Below are 16,421 nucleotides of genomic sequence, written 5' to 3'. Positions count from 1 at the left end.
TATTACTTACAACTAAATTCCGTTCAGGTCTGAAGTCACTTTGTGGGGCCTACATAGTGGATACCCCCATAAATGACCCCATTGTAGAAACTACACCCCTCAAGTTACTTAAAACCGATTTTACTAACTTTGTTAACCCTTTAGGCGTTCCACAAGAATTAAAGGAAAATGGAGATCAAATTTTTAAATTTCACTTTTTTGGCAGATTTTCCATTTTAATCCAATTTTTTCTTTAACACATCGATGGTTAACAGCCAAACAAAACTCAATATTTATTACCCAGATTCTGCGGTTTACAGAAACACCCCACATGTGGTCATAAACTGCTGTATGGGCACACGGCAGGGCGCAGAAGAAAAGGAACTCAACATGGTTTTTAGATACCATGTCCCATTTGAAGCCCCCTGATGCACCCTTACAGTAGAAACTCCCAAGAAGTGATCCCATTTTGGAAACTAGGAGATAAGGTGCCAGTTTAATTGCTACTATTTTTGGGTACATATGATTTTTTGATCATTCATTATAACACTTTATGGGGCAAGGTGGTTGTTTTAGCACAGTTTCTATTTATTTATTTTTACAGCGTTCACCTGAGGGGTTCAGTCAAGTGACATTTTTATAGAGCAGATTGTTACGGACGTGGCGATACCTAATATGTATACTTTTTCTTATTTATTAAAGTTTTACACAATAATAGCATTTTTGAAACAAAAAATTATGTTTTAATGTGTCCATGTTCTGAGAGCTATAGTTTTTTTATTTTTTGAGAGATTTTCTTATGTAGGGGCTCATTTTTTGCGGGATGAGGTGACGGTTTTATTGGTACTATTTTGTGGGACATACGCCTTTTTGATCACTTGGTGTTGCACTTTTTGTGATGTAAGGTGACAAAAATTGCTCGTTTTGACTGTTTTTTTTTTTTTTTACGGTGTTCACCCGAGAGGTTAGGTCATGTGGTATTTTTATAGAGCTGGTTTTTACGGACACGGCAATACCAAATATGTCTATTTTATTTTATTTTTTTCTATTTAAAAAATAAAATAAAATATTCCTTGGGGAATTTTTTTTTTTACATGTGAAACCTTTTTTTTCTTTTCTTTTTTCAACCCTTTATTTTTTTATTTTACACTTTTCGTCCCCCATAAGGGCATACAAGACCTCTGGGGGACATTTACTTCACTTTTTTTTTTTTCTTTTCACTGTTGATTTCTCCTGTAACTGGGGCTGACATAGTAGCCCCAGTTACAGGAGAAATACACCCCCCAGAGAGGCTGTACAGCATAATTCTGCGCTGTACAGCCTCAGAGCCGGGCTGATCAAGGTCTGTGAAAGACCTCACAACTCCTGCACTCTCCGGTCCCGGCGGTCACATGACCGCCGGGCCGGAACAGGAAGCGCATAGCGCTTCCTGCTCTGTATACACAGAGCTCGGTGAGCGATGTGTATGCAGCGATCCAGAAGGCAGGGACACCTGGGCACTGTCCCTGCCTTATCTATGGGTTGCCCTGCTGTCACTGACAGCGGGCAACCCGATCAGGAGCTGCACGATTAGCGTGCAGCTGCAGTTTCTGAACGGACGTTCTGGAACGTTTATTCAGAAATAGAGATCCACCTCCCGGACGTTTATATCCTATGGGCGGACGGGAGGTGGTTAACAGTTCCATCCACAGATCCCCTCCTTAACAGTGCCATCCACAGATCCCCCCCAATAACAGTGTGTTATCCACAGATACCCCCCAATAACAGTGTGTCATCCACAAACCACCATTAGTTCAAACCCCACCAAAAGCACACCTTTTGGTTCAAAATATATTTTTTCTTATTTTCCTCCTCAAAAACCTAGGTGCGTCTTATAGGGTTAAAAATGCGGTATATTACCTTATATTGCTGCTGCTGACTATGGTGTTCTTTAAAAAATTTCTGTTTGTTCAGTGTTCGGAAAATCTTTTTTTAATGAACACATGTTCTTATATCTTTTCTATTTTATTTATCTGTTCTTGGCAGTGCTATTAAGAAAATTGCAAGTTTAGTATTTTGTACTTTTGCATTAATGCAAATATAATATTTACTTTAGTACAAGATGTTTTTTTTGGAAAAACACTGTGCTTTTCAGTTCTTCAGTTGAGCATAACTACATTTCAGCATTATCAGTAATTGCTGTGTGCTTTTGCCTTGAAAATCCAAGCAAATAGACCTCTAGCACAGGGCTTGACAAATTTCCTTGGAATCTACGAGCCAGCTAAAAAAGTTAGGAGCCAGGCGGAGCCGCGTCATAAAGCCCCTAGTAGGTGCCCCCATAGTGCTCCCCCCCCCACTTCTCCATAGAGCCCCCCAATAATGCTGTATGCCATGTTACATATACCGCCGCTCCGTCCCCGGACCCTATTGACTATAATGGGGACGGGGTGGAGCTCCGGCACAGCACGGCAGTTCGCGGTGAGAGGCCGCCGGACTAAAAAGTTGGACATGCAGTACTTTTAGTCCGGCGGCCTTTCACCATGCACTGCCGTGCTGCGCCGGAGCTCCACCCCCGTTATAGTCAATGGGGACAGAGCGGCGGTCCGGCGAAACAGCGGAAGGACGGATCCGACAGGGTGAACAGCCTGCCGGATCCATCCTGCCGCAAGTGTGAAAGTAGCCTTAGTTCTATAGCTACTGAATGAGACAGAAGAAGGGATGCCTTTAACATATAGATCTCTTTGAGAAGCCAATTTGATCCTAAAGGGTTAATTCAAACTGTAATCTAAACTCTGTGTCCTGTCACTTAATCTTATCACTGCTGCAAAAGCATCAGCCTCAGTGTAAACTGTTCTAGAGTCTGACTGACGGTTCTTTTAACTCAAAGAATCGAATGAGTCAGATCTTTAGATTCTTTTAACCTGTGACTCATTCGATTCTTTAGACTCCCTGTACTTGTGTCAGTGACTCAGAGCTGCTTGCCTTGCCTCGCCTCAGCTCTGATTGGTTGGTGGGCGGGGAGGGGAGGGGCTGGCAGAAGCAGCTTCCACTCTAGGATCAGATTACACTCCTCCCGAGCCCCTCCCCTCCCTGCTGCCAGCGTCTCTGCTATTGTGTGCTGTGACGGAGCTGACTCACACGGTGCTGCCTCCGGACAGAACGGCAGCTCCGCTCCCATCGCCCGGGCACCTTTGAAAACGGGCTGACAAAGACCCAAGCGCCAGGACTAAATTCCTAGTCGCCATGGCGACCTGGCGCCTGGGATTTGTCGAGCCCTGCTCTAGCACAATTACCTTAAAATATTGCATCGCATATCGTTATCGCAATTTTTAGGGCCCTAATCACAATCGCACAAAATTCCCATATATCGTGCAGCCCTACTTGCCGGCATAGATTTAGAGCATTTTCTACGCCTAAAACAGGCGTAGAAAACCCCACCCGCTTTTTTAGACCAGGTATATGCCAGAAAACTGGTGTATATTAGTTAGTAAATGACTCCCTTAGAACCTTGGTTCTGATATCGAATCCTAATAAGCCCCAATATTATAATCATGGATGTTGATGTATTGCACGTTTCTTATACTGCATTTGAAGGCTCAGCTGCAATGGGATTAGTTTGGGGATATCATATTGACGGGCTTGCTCTAAAAAGGAATATTTTCAACAGTGCCGAGATGATTGTATTTAGGCAAGGTCTAAACTGTGTGTTGGCAAAATACCTGTCAGCTTTCTGTTTTTTGTCATAGGAGATCAATCTATCGTGATAATAGGATTCACTTCTTGTTTATTAATGTAATGCAATATGCACAGATGGAAATGCAGCGATTATCTTTACCCTTGAACTGTATAGATTTGGTTTCCAAGGCTCATACTGTGCTGTTGATTGGTTTAATACTGCTTCCCCTAGGTTTCAGTATGGATTATTAATGGGAATGTTGTAAAAATGAATATCAATCTAAAGAATACTCTTTTACACGAAATAGAAAGTGCCAAATTGGCTGTAACGCTACTGAGCTTTCCAAGCTAATTACTGCAGCTTTTAGTTGTCATTTGGATTGGCAACAATTAGCACAGTTGTATTCTATGTATTCCACAGAAACAATGTGGATTATTAATTTATTACAAAGTCAGTTATTGTATAAATTGAGTTTGTAGAAATTTGAGATCATTCATTGGTACCTAAGAGACTATATAAGAATTACTTAGGACAGAATTACCAAAAAGTGGCATTTCACACTCCAGTCTTATTAAAAAGCTTGCTGTAAGATGTAACAATTTATTAAGAGGCACAGACCTTTTTATGAATTTGTCACATTTGTGATGCACATGTGGCAGAGGATAAAACCTACAGCAAATGGGAGATGGTGAAGATCTCAGTTTTAAAGAGGTTGTCCGTTTTTTTTTTTTTTTGTTTTTTTTATATTAATGACCTACCCTCAGGATAGGTCATCAATATCAGATCAGTGGTGGGCTGACTCCCCCGCCGATCAGCTGTTTGAAGAGACTGCAATCCCCATATGAATGGGAAGGGTTGAGGTGTGAGAGGTCAAGCAGGTGTAATTACATCTCAGCCCTTCCCATTCACTTCAATGGGACGGCTCCTTCCTGTTCAAGCGTTCTCTTCAAACAGCTGATCTGCACTGCACCAGCATTTGGGCCCCTGCTGATCTGATATTGATGACCTATCCTGAGGCTAGGTAATGAGTATAAAAAAATAATCAGACAACCCCTTTCATTTGTTTTCTGCCATAAATTACAGTAAATGTGTTGGGTTGTTTCCCTCAGCTAAACTCCACCCTCTTTTAAAGAAGTGTGTGTGTGTGTGTGTATATATATATATATATATATATATATATATATATATATATATATATATATATATATATATAATCGATATAAAAAGTCTACACACCCCTGTTAAAATGTCAGGTTTATGTGCTGTAAAAATATGAGACAAAGATCATTTCAGAACTTCTTACGAAGAAAAACATCCAAGCCAGGCTACATTTTGCAAAAACACATCTGAAGTCTCCCAAAAGCATGTGGGAAAAGGTGTTATGGTTTGATGAAACCAAGGGTGAACTTTTTGGCCATAATTCCAAAAGATATGTTTGGGGCAAAAACAACACTGCACATCACAAAAAGAACACCATACCCACAGTGAAGCATGGTGGTGGCAGCATCATGCTTTGGGGCTGTTTTTATTCAACTGGAACTGGGGCCTTAGTTAAGCTAGAGGGAATTATAAACAATTCCAAATACCAGTTAATATTGGCACAAAACCTTCAGGCTTCTGCTAGAAAGCTGAACATGAAGAGGAACTTCATCTTTCAGCATGACAACGACCCAAAGCATATATCCAAATCAACAAAAGAATGGCTTCACCAGAAGAAGATTAAAGTTTTGGAATGGCCCAGCCAGAGCCCAGACCTGAATCCGATTGAAAATCTGTGGGGTGATCTGAAGAGGGCTGTGCACAGGAGATGCCCTCGCAATCTGACAGATTTGGAGTGTTTTTGCAAAGAAGAGTGGGCAAATCTTGCCAAGTCAAAATGTGCCATGCAGATAGACTCATACCCAGAAAGACTGAGTGCTGTAATAAAATCAAAAGGTGCTTCAACAAAGTATTAGTTTAAGGGTGTGCACACTTATGCAACCATATTATTTTATTTTTATATTTTTTCTTCTCTCCACCTAAAAGATTTCAGTTTGTTTTTCAATTGAGTTGTACAGTTTATAGGTCACATTAAAGGTGGAAAAAGTTCTGAAATTATTTATATTTGTCTCATTTTTTTTACATCGCAGAAACCTGACATTTTAACAGGGGTGTGTAGACTTTTTATATCCACTGTGTATGTATGTATGTGTGCATGTATGTGTGTGTATGTATGTATGTGTATATATATATATATATATATATATATATATATATATATATATATCTCGTAGCATTGTCTTCTTCTACGCAGGCTGGTTTATCTGCACTGTCTTAGGCCACTTTCACACTGTCAGTATTTAGTTAGTATTTTGTGTCGGTATTTGCAAGCAGAAACCAGGAGGGGAGCTTACAGAGAAAAAGTATAATGAAAAAGATTTTTGCTACTTCTACTAATGAGAGAGCAATATGCTCAAACTATTGTGTATTCCTGGAGGACATGGTGCCATAGGAGCTCTGTAAACAAGGCATAGGGCCTCATTTATCAAAACCGTTGTTTGTTGTCCAGTCATTGTTACCGTATGACAGTTTTTTGGGAAGTGAGGCCTCACTGGACTGTGATAGGTGGCCTGCTGACAGGTCCTGTGTGTAGATTTCTTTAGCAATCTGATGTCTTTTTCATTTTTTTAATAGTTAAAAATAGTTTAAGAGCTTTAAATTTTTTATTTTTCTATCAATGTCACTGTGTATGAGGGCTTCTTTTTTTGCGGGACAAGTTCCAGAGCAACAGCAATACCACCATTGAGTTTTAACTTTATAAATTTTGCGTTGTTCATATTTCAGCCTAAATAATATGATAACTTTTTCGCTGAATCATTACAATAATAGTAATTTCAAATATATGTAGTTTGTTTTTTTTCCGTTTTACTACCTTTGCAGAGTAAAATCCATAAAAAAAACACATCCCTAGATCGATAACTTGTTTATTTTCCTTTCTATTGAGCTGTATGAGAGCTTGATTTTTCCAGGACGACTTGTACTTTTCAGTGGTATCATTTTGGGCTGCATAACACTTTTTTTTAATGGCTTTTTATTTTATTTTTTGGGGGACAAATAAGCAAAAAAAACTGCAATTCTGTCAAAGTTGTATTTTGTATTTTACTTGGATTTTTCAATTTAACATAATCTTTTTATTTTACTTTTTAATAACTATTTATTAGTCCTTCAAGGGGACTTTAAGAGGTGATATTTTGATCGCTTCTATAATGCATTGCAACTTATGCAATACAGTATATCATTCTGTCAGTGCTTTACTGACATCCACCAGCAAGCTGTGCCAGAGGGTGGCAGCCTGCTAAGATACACAGCAGGCACGACTCGAGCATTTATTAGGTTCCAGCCTTCTGTGCACAGACATCGGCCCCCCACAATCTCTTTCTTCGGAGGCTGATGGGGTAAACACTTAGATGCTGCAATCACTATTGACTGCAGCATCCAAAAGGGTTAAACGGCCTAATCATCAGTTCTGTCTCTCCAGGCGTTACATAAGGAGCTCTGCTCTTGTGAGAGCAAATCCCCCACTCTCTGCTGCATGTGAGATCTGTGCAGTGCTTAGACTTGGTCACTGTACGAGAGATAAAAGAAGTACTCTCAAAAAAATATTTCTTCTTTGTCCAACTAGAAAGGTAGATAATGTTAATTATAGTGGAGGTAAACTTTTTACCGTTGACCATATTTGTACATTATCCATTCCCTTCTGGTCCTCCATTGTGTCAAGTAACCAACACAGTGTCAGTGTAAGACTCCATATTTCTTATAAACATCTACTGTAAGGAGGAATTAGGGTATTAAATGTATGAAACGCTGAAATTTTATCAGACGTAGTGTATAGATCAAATTATTGTTATTAGAATACCAGTTTTTAATAGTTTTCCATATTTTGTAGGCAGTTGGGTCTAGACTTGGTTCCAAGGAAAGAGTTTGCTATGGTAGATCCAGAAGAAATCAGTGTTACTGAATTATACAGACTAGTAAGTATTCTAATGGTCCAGTTTTTGAATATAATACCATGCAATGACAAAATTGATGTGTAATTTGTAAATAGAAAAATGACCACTATTTAATTAATGAAAATTATGGTAGTACTTTTAGTTTGCAAAAACACTTTTTAGTTTGAAATGTTTTTACATTTTTTTTTTTTTTTTTAATGAAACTTAAATATTATGTATAGAAAATACAGTATAAAGTGAATCTGATTGTGGTGTTTCAATTTCAAGGAATGATGGTTCATTGTCTCCATCCCGTAGAGAAATGTTTGTTCTGTAGTGTTATTCCAATGTTTTGATATATAAATGAATATAGTTACTTGGTGATATTTTAGAGATGTTGAAAGAGTTGTTTGAGCTTAAAGGGAACCTGTCACCTCTACTATGCTACCCTCACTGAGTGTTTCTAAATGTTCATTGTGTTGCCCTAAACATATAAATTACACTTTTAATTTCATTTACAGACGAATTCAATAAGTATTATGCATTTTTGTACTTCCCGCCTTTTATGCAAATTAACATAAGTCATATCTTACTTGTGTGACCAGAGAAGAGTCATATTTTCAAGCTCTGACTCATCTAAGGTTAATTTGCATATGTATCAAATCGTTATTTTTTACACAATAAAAGCACACACAGCTATGGGGACTGGGTATTGCGGATGTGCTAGCGGCCATCCAGCAACCCATGTCCGCAGCTTTATACACAAAATCCTGGTGACAGGTTCCCTTTAAATATCTATTATATGCCACCAATGTGTGGTCATTGGGGACCCAACCAATGTGAGCCCTATGTATTCCAAAAATAAAGGGGCCCTAGCACTTGGTAGAGCATTGTGGCCTCTTCAGATTTATTTAATTTTTTAATAGATCATTTTTATTGATTTTGAAAATCAACATCCAACCGTAGACAGATAAAGAATGTATAGAGATAAACGGTACACAAAGAATCATCTGGATAGATCAACGTCTACAGAACTTCAAATACCTTAGCAACCCCAAGACAGTAAGATCTCAGTGGGATTCTACCAGACATATACAGTATGTCTTGAACATTTTATATATACACATTCAGGGCATGTGAGTCATATATTATTAATGTGGTAGAATCCCACTGAGATCTTCAGACTTTTTTAATGAATGAAGTCATAGATCATGATCTAACAGACAGTGCTTCACAATAATGCAGGTGTGTATGTGTGTGTGTGTATGTATATGTATATGTGTGTGTGTGTGTGTGTGTATATATATACATTTTTTTATTTTATTTTTTGTTTCAGATGGAGCACAGGCACAGAAAAAAAGATACTCCAGTGCCAGCAAGCAGCCACCACCTATTTGTGCAGATGAAGAGCTTAATGTGTTCAAATCTGGGAGAGGAACTAGAAGTGATATTCTCACTTTATGACAGCAAAGAAAATCGACCAATTAGGTAAAGAGGTTAAAAACCATTGGATGCCAATATTTAACTGTTTTTATTTTGCAGTAGTTTGTCCTGGCTGTCCGGATATTTTTCGTGCGTGTTATATAGTTAATGTCACTTGATATTCTGAAATAGTGTCATTTGAGTAACTTAAAAAGCTGTACACCTACTGTATCTAATGTACAGTTAGTTGTAGATGTATTGTATGGACATTTTGGCAGTCATCCCATGATATGTGATTTATTGCAGTTAATTCCGTCACCGTGAAATACAGTGCAATCTGCAGGCATCATGTTTTAGGGCAGGAGGAGCTGAGCACACTGTATAGTTTTATGGGAAAAGATTCAGTAAAACTTGTAATTTATTCATTTGTTTTATGCCTCTGAGTCGTGTGAGTGATGCTACCTTCCGTGTATGGCCGAGTTAGCTGCCAATCTCTGAGTGGCATCACCCACTTGACTCTGATGCATTTACTGAATCTTTTCCCACAAAACCATATATCAATCTGCTCAGCTCCTCCTGCTCTATAACATGATGTCCTGCAGTTTGCACTGCATTTCATGGTGACAGGTTCCCTTTAAAAAGTAAAGCTCCACCATGAAGCCAGGTGTTCAGGAGCTATTCAGTCAGAGTAATGGGCTCCCAAACATGGAGTCTGCCGTTGTGAAACCCAAATGTCTTAATGATCCAAATGGAAAAGGGTTGTCCGGAGGGGACAACCATTGAAGGTTATAGAAGTATAATATGCAGTGAAATGTAATGCAAAAAATATGCATAAATGGAGGATCACTTTTTTTATTTTTTTATTCTGTGGTATTTGTTATGTAGTATCATTCTTATGTTTTGGCAGCTTTCACTCTTCTATAAGAATTATGCTTTGTTGGGGAATTAGGCTACTTTCACACCTGCGTTCGGGTGTCCGCTCGTGAGCTCCGTTTGAAGGGGCTCACAAGCGGCCCCGAACGCAACCGTCCAGCCCTAATGCATTTTCAGTGGAGGCGGATCCGCTCAGAATGCATCAGTCTGCCAGCGTTCAGCCTCCGCTCCGCTCAGCGAGCGGACACCTCAACGCAGCTTGCAGCGTTCGGGTGTCCGCCTGGCCGTGCGGAGGCGAGCGGATCCGTCCAGACTTACAATGTAAGTCAATGGGGGCGGATCCGCTTGAAGATGACACTATATGGCTCAATCTTCAAACGGATCCGTCCCCCATTGACTTTCAATGTAAAGTCTGGACGGATCCGTTCAGGCTACTTTCAGACTTAGAATTTTTTTCAAACTATAATGCAGATGGATCCGTTCTGAACGGATACAAACGTCTGCATTATAGGAGCGGATCCGTCTGAGCAGACATCAGACGGACCCGCTCTGAACGCTAGTGTGAAAGTAGCCTTAATTAAAGGATCTTTCTCCCTAACTGGCCTAAGTGTATGAGGCCTGCCTAGTTCAGTGGTGAAGGTGGAAAGAATGTACCCGCTTCACACATGTGGCAACCCTCCTTCCCAATGACCAACTTTTTTTTAAAAGTGAGATATGTTCAAATAGAATACAAAATACATATGCACTCAGTAAGTGTATCCAAAAGTATTAGCATTTCTGCATATAAATCTAAATATGTCTATCTAAATATGGATTTTTTTATTGGGTTTTTGGCCAAGACTTTTGCATATACATACTTTCTTGCATAATACATTTGAAATGTAAAATATCAAAGCTTTGAACGTTCAGCACATGAAAGAGAGAAGTTGCCCAGATTCTGGAAGCTAAAATGCCTCTCTGTATTTTCTTTTCCCTAGATAATTCCCAGATAGTAAGCTCAATAGTGTTAGATATGTACTTTTTATGGTTGTACATTTCTGAAAGAAAACTTATAGTTTTAAATTTCTAATTGTATGAGGACACAACAATATTTCCGGTTGTATAAAGTAAGGTCATGTAAGATATTTTACTTGTTTGCTGAGGATCTTGAGAGGCTGCCATGATGTCTGTCACTCTGACCACCTGACAGATGTACATAGTAGAGGCAGCCATAAATGGTGCGTGTAGTCATCTGATGGCACTTGGATATGAAATTTCCAGGACCTATACTGTCGGTCATTAAGATTTTTAGGGTGATGCATTTTGCTAATAATTACATTGTCTAATATTTTTGGGGGGTTTTGTTGTATTTTATTTTTTATGAAACGATTAGCAGTGCCGTATAGAATTTTGATTAACAAAGGCAACCTGAGTCTAACATAAACTGATATTACTAACATAACAAAGGCATTAGTCTGAATTGACAGACAACTAAAATGTGAAGGTTCACAATGATACTTCCACTGGCTTAGTGGATGGAACAAAGAAAATATGTAAAGGCCTCTTTACACCGGCCAAGCATCCGCCAGATAATCACTAACCAGCAGTCGTAGGAATGCTCATTAGCATATATCTGCTGCTTACCCGATGAACGAGCGAAACGTTTGTTCGAGTAATATGATCGTTTGTGCGGTCACCTAAATAGTCCTTTTCGGTAGCAGATAGTGTAATCTAAACACACTCTACTGCTGGCAAACAATGATTCTGTATGTGGACGGACGATGGTATTAGCGATACTGTGTAGGTAGGAGATCACAGCATGTAAATGCTTTGGTCGCCTTCACTGACGAGCAGGGGCCTGTCGGGAAGGAGTATATCTATTGGTGTAAAAGGGCCTTAACGTACTTGAGAGAAGATAAGAAAGGATGAGATGATAAAGAGGAATTCCATTCATTTGTGGAGTGTTGGCTAGTTAGTTATTGTGGGTTTGAATAACAGGATATTTTTTATACTCCAGAGCAAACTCTTTGATAGAGAAGAATTGGGGTAAAAAGGGTGAGAGAAATAAAAAAACTTTGACGTCACTCCAGTGCATTCATTTATTTGCTGATGATGCATTATATGGTGTGTGTTATTTAAGGTTCTGTTCACATTTGCGTCTGGGACTCTGTTTGGAGCCTCCATTTCAAATTCTATCAGATTTGACAGAAGGAATAGTGCTCCATGCAGCGCTATTCTTTCCATCAAAACAACTGACAACCCAATGGTTAATCACCAATAGGTCAAATGCTGCAACAATTGCTGTAACTGGGATACTCTATTCCTATTATATATACCACACAAAAAAGAGTAGTTACACGTCCCATAGATTAAAAATATATAGACTTTATTAAAAAAATCACAAATCAAAAATTAATCAAACATGATACTTTAAAATAACAAAATAATGAGCATATAGTGAATATGTCCAATTAGAAGCGCCACCTGACCAGGATATATACATCGAAGGGTGATGGATCTATAAAAAAAAGTGCTGAACAGAGAGTGAGGTATAGTGAACATGTTATACATTGAGTAAAAAAGAGGTCTCAATGTGCTCAGAACACACCACACTCTCTGAACAACATGGAAAAAGGTCAAATCATGAACAGTTATCTGGAAAAATAGCTGGCGATATAAAGCAATGGTCATACCAGTTAGTCAGGACCGGTGGACGCTATCTCCTCGACGTACGTTTTGCCATTCTGCTTCCTCAGGAGGTGATGCATTATATAGTGTGTGTTATTTAAAGTTCTGTTACCAACCAAAGAAGAAAAACCAATAACCCCATTGAAAAATTAGAGAATACTTATATAAAATATATGTAGTTTATTAAGACAAAAAATAATAAATATAGAATAACACGAAGGCACAAGGTAAAAGGGGATGGGACGCCCCGTGTAGCGGGACCGTGAACCCACACCCTCACATATACCAGACTAACAAGGAAAAAGTGTCATAAAGCACTAAGTGTAGAACCGCATATTAATGGGAGAACTGTAGATTCGCTCCTGACGAAGCCTTTCTCGGCGAAGCGCGCGTCGAGGTGCAGCTCTGGTCATACACTCTGTGTTCCCGCATATCATGGGTAATTTATGTCTTGCTTTATACATGTCTAGTATGTTATTGTAGTGTCATTGCTTACACATACCACTCTTGTTTCACCCGTATTCAGTGATGTGATTTGGCTGTCTGTATTCACGTGATGGCCACTAATGTTACCAGTGAGGGGCAAGTCTGTTATATGTGACCTTCTTGATCTTTTACATGTGTGCAATACATATGTTTATATGTTACTCTGGGCGAATCTACAGTTCTCCCATTTATATGCGGTTCTACACTTAGTGTTTTATGACACTTTTTTCTTGTTAGTCTGGTATATGTGAGGGTGGGGGTTCACGGTCCCGCTACACGGGGCATCCCTTTTACCTTGTGCCTTCGTGTTATTCTATATTTATAATTTTTTGTCTTAATAATCTACATATATTTTATATGAGGGTTCTCTCATTTTTCAATGGGGTTTATTGGTTTTTCTTCTTTGGTTGGTTCCAGTATATTATACTAGACCCCAGTGTATTATGTACACCTTATTAGAGTTTTTCTTATAGGTTGGTCTAAAAATTTAAGGTTCTGTTTACATTTTTAGAAGAATGAAAGAAAACCGGCACTGCTGCTCACTTCTTGTTTGAAAAAGGCACCTGTGAGTGCCGAAACGCCGCGCGTCATATGAGTGACCAATAAATCTATCACCAGCAAAGATTTTTGGGAGTGCCGGTTTTCTTTCATTCTTCTGATTTTGGGATTACGTCCACACAAACCGAGCACCCCTCAACCAGTACGCTGTGCCGCCTGACTTCATTACACACTGTTCACCTTTTTGTCTGGGACTCTGTTTGGAGCCTCCATTTCAAATTCCATCCGATTTGACAGAAGGAATAGTGCTCCATGCAGCGCTATTCTTTCCATCAAAACAACTGACAACCCAATGGGTCTCCATAGCAAGTCGCAGGCACTCCTCAGGCACCATTGTCCATTATACAGCTGATCAGGCAGAGCATCACTGCTTTGATTATAAACTGAAGCCTCTAAGGCCTCATGCACTCGACCGTATGCAAAACACGGATACCATGTGTCCAACACTTTTCCGTTCCTCACTTTTCGCCCTATTGTAGAAATGCCTATTCTTGTAAACAGTGTCTTGAATCCTTCTTTACAGCGTTTTTTTTGTTTCAAATTAGTCTATTGGCTTTCAATTACAAAATGGTGATCGCAGATTAGCCGCCTTTATACTTCTACTAAGATGCTGTGTTTCTTAATTTCATTTTCTTTTCTATGAAAATATTTAATTGCTTTGCAGAGTACTCAATAATTGGATATTGTGCAAGTGTCATGAGTTGAAGCCTTAGTTTTCTGCTGTAGTGTAGACGCCAAGATGTACTGAAATCCCAGCAATGTTAAATTGAGGATTATAAATATTAAAAATCAACTCTGCTGCCCACTGATCTAAAGAAACAGCAACAAACAGAATTGGGTTGACTGCTGATTTAACTGGCATCTTTGCCTTATTTTCATTAGCTTATTGATGCTGTCTGTGCATGTGGAGGAAGCTTTGTAGCATAAATGGCTTCTTATGAGAAAAAAGGCTCTTCACTGTGAGGTTTTAATCATTGCCTGTGATCAACTGCCTCCTCAGATTGAGAGGTTTCCTTTATTTTAATCACAAACGCCAAATTAAAAGGCCTAGCTGGATGTTGCTCACTTTGTATAGACTTATCAGCAAGTTCTGTGCTTTTTCTGAAAAGTATTTACACAAGTTGTTCATTTCTTTCGTTCTTTCTTTCTTTTTTTTCTTGCTTTTTCTTTCTTTTTTTCTTTCTTTTTCTTTCTTTCTTTTTCCCCCCAAATTACTCTTCAACAGAATTCCCACTATCCTATACCAGACAAACACGCTTGTAGAGACAGCACATATTTTTAAGAATTGTTGGTGGTTATTATTTTCTTGTCATTATCCACATAAAAAAAATAAAAAATCTTGCAGCTTTCATACTTATCACTAAGACTGATAATATGTTATGTTGAGACTTCTTGTTCTGCTCAGATCATTTTTCAGCAGTCATCCCATTATCATTACAAGCAGGAGTAAAATGACAGCTAGCACCTCTATATAGCTAAAACAGGGTTCTCCATTCACAATAGGTGTCATTGCAGCTTATATATTCACTCCCTGTACAATGACCTCTGAACAGATTATGAAGTATGCCTAGAGCACTCTTCCATAGAAGTCAATGAGGTCATCTCCTGTCTATTGTGTCCATGGTGGCTACTGTAAAGTATTTCTCTAAATGCTCAGTCAAGGTGGCAGCCCCCATAATCTTATTCAGGAAAAAGAATAAAAAATAGAAAATAGGAACATGCTTCACTATCTGTTTTTTGTTCGTTAAAAATGTATATATTTGCTTTCCTCTTGTAAAAACAGTTCCGGAGCAGCTATTCTTATGACTGTATGTTGTGCCATCCATCTATCGTTCTACTAGAAGTTTATACATTGACAGCAGTATACAACAAAGGTCCAGATGTGCATAGTCTGACTCTGTCCAATCAATGCTGCCAGTGTCAGACTGTAGAGATGCAAACTCCCTGATGAACCTTTATTGCTGACTGTTGGCAACTCATTCATAACTTCTAGTAGGAATAACAGATGGCACAACATAGAGTTCTAAGAATACATGCTCTGGAATTGTTATTACATGGGGATTCATGTAGGGGATATGACAGGTCCCCTTTAACTCATAGTTAAGGGTTATTTGTCTCATTTCTATGGCAAGGAGCTGCACAAGTCCAAATTGTATTCAGGTTCCCATTGATTGTGCTAAAGTAATCAGAGAACATTATTTGGCTACAGCATACGGAATGAGATGGGATTTTCTATTTTTTGAAGAGCTGTTATATTTGCCAGTAAATTATTTATTCTGTTAAATAAAAAAAAACATGGTGATGTCACATAAGGCTACTTTCACACTTGCGGCAGAGTGATCCGGCAAGCAGTTCCGTCGCCGGAACTGCCGGCCGGATCCGGCAACCAGACAGCATTGGTAGACGGATCCGGATGCGGATCCGTCTCACAAATGCATTGCAAGAACGGATCCATCTCTCCGTTTGTCATACGGACAAACGGATCAGGTTCTATTTTTTTTCACATTTTTACGCGTCTGCGTAGACCGGAAGGACGGATCCGGCATTCCGGCAACTGATCTGGAATTTTGGATGGAGATAATACTGCAGCATGCTGCGGTATTTCCTCCGTCCAAAACGCTCGTTCAGTGACTGAACTGAAGACATCCTGATGCATCCTGAACGGATTGCTCTCCATTCAGAATGCATTAGGATATAACTGATCAGTTATTTTCCGGTATAGAGCCCCTAGGATGGAACTCTATGCCGGAAAAGAAAAACGCAAGTGTGAAAGTACCCTAAGTTAGAAATGTTTAAAAATGTATTAGAAGGTC

The 16,421-nt window shown here is 39.1% G+C and overlaps 1 protein-coding gene across 1 annotated transcript in view; it reads left to right on the top strand.

The window, feature by feature from the left end:
- DOCK4 (dedicator of cytokinesis 4) overlaps window positions 1–16,421 on the top strand; it is a 321,839-nt gene that overhangs the window by 106,626 nt on the left and 198,792 nt on the right. The window contains exons 8-9 of the mRNA XM_040411036.1: window positions 7,560–7,644; window positions 8,939–9,090. Coding sequence (XP_040266970.1) covers window positions 7,560–7,644; window positions 8,939–9,090 — 237 coding nt within the window. The remainder of the gene's footprint in view (window positions 1–7,559; window positions 7,645–8,938; window positions 9,091–16,421) is intronic.

The sequence above is a fragment of the Bufo bufo genome, chromosome 1 (genome assembly GCF_905171765.1).
Source record: "Bufo bufo chromosome 1, aBufBuf1.1, whole genome shotgun sequence".
NCBI classification, from domain to species: domain Eukaryota; kingdom Metazoa; phylum Chordata; class Amphibia; order Anura; family Bufonidae; genus Bufo; species Bufo bufo.
The sequence above is the reverse complement of the archived record's forward strand: the minus strand, read 5'-3'. Positions and strand labels throughout refer to the sequence as shown.